The 4,522-nt window shown below is 34.2% G+C and overlaps 1 protein-coding gene across 2 annotated transcripts in view; it reads left to right on the top strand.

The window, feature by feature from the left end:
• The window catches only part of LOC110286969 (heat shock factor protein 3), a 109,079-nt gene that overhangs the window by 65,050 nt on the left and 39,507 nt on the right, over positions 1-4,522 (top strand). For both annotated transcript variants that reach the window (XM_021153659.1, XM_021153658.1), the window contains exon 2: positions 886-994. In XM_021153659.1, the coding sequence (XP_021009318.1) occupies positions 886-994 (109 nt within the window). The remainder of the gene's footprint in view (positions 1-885; positions 995-4,522) is intronic.

Raw genomic sequence — 4,522 nt, 5'->3', positions numbered from 1 at the left:
AGAAGAAGAAGAAGAAGAAGAGGAGGAGGAGGAGGAGGAGGAGGAGGAGGAGGAGGAAGAGGAAGAAGAAGAACAAGAAGAACAAGAAGAAGAACAAGAAGAAGAAGAAGAAGAAGAAGAAGAAGAAGAAGAAGAAGAAGAAGAAGAAGAAGAAGAAGAAGAAGAAGAAGAAGCAGCAGCAGCTAGTCACATTGCATCCATATGAATGCATTTATGCTTCTCCACTCCTTTTCTCCCCTTTTACATCCAAGGATAGTTGGCTCAGGGAATGGTCCTACCTGCAAATAAGAGGTGTCTCCCCACATTATTCAACACAGGATAGTCCCCTTGTAGATGTGTTCAAAGCTCCATTTTCCAGGTGATTCTAGACTTTGTCAGGTTGGCAACACTAAGCATCACAATTGACAAGTTTTTTTTTTGAATTACTACTTAATATCTTTTTTTGCCCAAGTTTGTAGAAAAAAGCAAGTTTCCTTGGTCTAAGCTCACCTAAAATTCTTTGTCTTCCTGCTTTTGCTTTCCAAGTGCTAGGATGACAGATGTGCTCTAACATGTCTGCTTTTGCCTGTTTACTTTTAATTTGTGAAGTTTTTTTTTTTTTTGGATATATGCTTTCATGATCAATCCATTACATTTTCCTTCATGTTGTTTCTTTTGTTCATATTCTGTGTCTTTATGGTATATTTTCCCCCATAATAAAGGATTTGAAACCATAGCCTCATGCATGCTAGGAACACACTCCAGTGTGAAGAATTCTGTACTTTGGTCTTTATTTATTTTTTGCAAGTTTGGGGTTCATGAGGTATTATTTTGATTTGTTACTTTGGTGAAACCTTACTTTTTTCCTGGTAAATAAACTACTTTTTGGGTTTTCTTTATTACAAGGATGGCCACAGCTTTCAGATTGTGAATGAAGAAACTTTTGCCAGAGAAGTACTACCAAAATACTTCAAACATAACAAAATAACAAGCTTTATTAGACAACTCAACATGTGTAAGTATGATTTAATTGTACAAGTATTACTATTTGTCACAAAATATTCAGTTTATTTTCAATGAATAAATATAAGTATCAGTTGAGTGAAAACTTTTACTATAGTATATTATTTAAACCCTGCTTTGCTTTTTTGTTGAGTGAAGGCTTTTCTTAGTTATTTTTATCTATTTTTATTGATGTTATAAAGCAATTTTTAAAAAATGCATTTGAGTCTTTATAGTTCCAGAGAGAGTCCATGATCATCATGACGGGGATCATGGCTACAGGCAGGCAAACATGGCACAGGAGCAGTAGCTGAGAGCACACATCTTAAAACACAATCACAAGTCAAAGAAGGAAAACTGGGAAGTGTAGGCTTTTGAAACCTCACATCTTACCCACACTGACGCACCTCCTCCAAAGAGGCCACATTTCCCAATCTTTCCCAAACCCTTCACCAACTAGGGACCAAGTATTCAAATATATGGTAGCCATTCTCCTTTGAACAACTACAGGTCTCAAACACACAAAAAAATCCTTTCTGAAAATATCTGATTTAAATTTTTGAGTTATAGGTACATAAGGCTGAATGTGACCAAAGATTTATCTAGTTTAATCTTACTGTGCTAGTGATAAAGAATGGGGACTAAAGAGATTAAGTATTTTTGATCCAGATTGTACAGCTAGGTAACTCATTGCCTTTATTAAATATATTTTAGTTTACCTATCTCTAGTCTTTAAAGTTTTGAAAGCCTTACATATCATTCTTTGTAATTCCATTATTAAGGTTGCTTTCATTTTAGATATTTTTTAAAAGTTGTTTCTATTTTTATTTCTCTTAAATTTTTTGTAATGAGCATTTATTATTTTATAGTGAAAATGCTGTACTATTGTCATAAAATATCCGTAAATTACTACCAGATTACTTTTGGTAATAACATTTATCTGAGAGACTGACTTGATGCTTACTACTATTATTAGTTGCAATAAGGGCAAAAAATTCCATTGCAATCTTGAATCCACTCTATAATTAACCAATCACTTCCTCTTTGTGCACTCATTGGCCAATCACTGCCTAGTCTCAAGGCCCAAATGTGAGAAGTAGTATATAATGTGGTGCTTTAAATCATCCAGGGTAACAAGCACAGAAATCTCATGTTTATTAACAACATACAATATTTAATTTAACATATTTAAGATATAGCAACCACAGCCATAGGCATAGTAAAAATGTAAACTTAAAGCTTTCTTTATTAATTCTCAAGTTAATACATGTAGTTATTTTACCCCGTTGTTTCTCTTCATTTTTCAACTTTATGGCTTTAGTATCTGATCAGTTTCACTTTAACTACAGACAAGATTAATTTTCATAGTTACTGAGAAACTATAATTCTCTTAAGTCTTTTTACTTCCATTAGCTCTTGCAGTTTCTTTACCTGTACTCCCTCCAATATATAAAAAAAAATTCAGAAGCCAGGATCACTCATAGTGGGAACATGTCGTGTCTTCCTTTTAAAAACTGAATTGTCTCATTTAATAATAATATTTTACAGTTCTATTTATTCTTTTGCAGATTTCCTTTATTATTTATTTATTTACTTACTTTACTTTACATCCCAATATCAGTTTCCCCTCTCCTTCCTGTATCCCCTCACACAAATCTTCCCCCCATTCTTCTGTCCCCTTCTCCTCTGAAAAGGGGGACTCACCTTCCCAATTATCACACCCCATACCCCCACTCATCAAGTCACTGCAGGACTAGGTGCATTCTCTTCTATTGAAGCCAGACAAGGAGCCTCAATTAGGGGAACAGGATCTACAGGCAGCTAACAGAATTAAGGAACATCCTCTGGTCCACTTCTCAGGGGACTTGCATGAAGACCAAGCTGCTTATCTGGGGGCATATTGTATATATATATATATATATATATATATATATATATATATATATATATATATATATATATATATGTATATATATATATATAGTATGTATGTCATTATACAGACTCAACAGATTGTATCTAGTCATTTAAATATATATATGTATATATATATTACAACTGAACAGATTGTATCTAGACATTTAAATATATATATATATATATGTGTGTATTACAACTGAACAGATTGTATCTAGACATTTAAATATATATATGTATATATATGTATATATATATATGTATATATGTGTATATATGTATATATATATATATATGTGTGTGTGTGTGTGTGTGTATTACAACAATTAATGAAAAAAGAACCCATGAATTTGAAAGAAAGTAAGGATCAGTATATTGTAACATTTGACATTTGGGAAGCAGAATGGGAAGGAGTAAATGATGTTATTTATAATCATAAAATATTAAAAATAATGTAAAAAATAAAATGTCTAATAAACACTTTTAAATTACTTCAACATTCTTAGTTATCAAGGAAATGAAGATTAAAATGGCTTCATGATTATCTCTGATCAGACAGCCAACATCAGCAATACTATTGACAACAAATGATCATGTGGATGTGGATGAAGGAGAACACTTAAACACTATTGGTGGGAGTGTAGTACTGCAGCCAATTTGAAAATTGGGCTGTTGTTTTATCAAAAAGTTAGGAGAGACTGAAGTGACAATCAGAGAGCCTGCATAGGGCTGTGCTAAGTCCTCTGCACATATGTTATGGCTGTTTGACTTGGCGTTCTTGTGGGACTCCTAACAGTGGGAGCAGGAGGTATCTTTGACTAGCAGTTCATGGGATGTCCGGTTCTAATAGATGTATTTACAGCACAACATCCAAAAAAAAAAAAAAAAAAAACGGGAATCGAAAGAGTATAAGACCTGGAGGTCCAGAACACTGTTATAAGAATGTGTATCCCAGAAATAATAGGGAAGTTTCACCTATAATATCTCAACAGTATGACATCCTAAACAAGACCTGAGCAGACAGCACCCATAGACATACCAGTGTAGAAAACATAAATCTCGCAAGACTCCAACCCTAGACAAATATAGGCAACTAATGACTACTGAGAGTAGAAGAATCAATAAAGGGAGATGAGCTCCTTAATTGATTAAACAATAGCAAGTGGTCAACCTGGAAATCTCATATACACAAGCAACAGTAAACAGACTCAATAAGTTGTATTTATATATCTATGCACATGTAGTGTGTGTGTGTGTGTGTGTGTGTGTGTAACAACATTAGTTAAAGAAAATGAGGACATGAATTTAGGAGGAACGAAGAGGAAAGGGTTATGGAATGAAAGGAAAGGTGGAAATGATTTCCTAGAGATTCCCCACACAGCCCCACATCCAGCGGCTGCACATTTTCATTCATTTTCCTGGCCCTCTCTCCTGGCCCTCCCCACATCTGATCCTGAACCAGCCCATTCCTCTCCCCATTCCTTCTTCTACCCAATTCTCTCCCTCTCTCTGCTTCCTATGACTATTTATCCCTGCTTCTAAGTGAGAGTCAAGCATCCTTGCTTGGGCCTTCATTCTTTTTTTAAAATATTTTTATTAGGTATTTTCCTCATTTACATTTCCA

The sequence above is a fragment of the Mus caroli genome, chromosome X, assembly GCF_900094665.2.
Source record: "Mus caroli chromosome X, CAROLI_EIJ_v1.1, whole genome shotgun sequence".
Taxonomy (NCBI): domain Eukaryota; kingdom Metazoa; phylum Chordata; class Mammalia; order Rodentia; family Muridae; genus Mus; species Mus caroli.
Note: the sequence above shows the minus strand (reverse complement) of the source record. Positions and strands in the feature narration are given on the sequence as shown.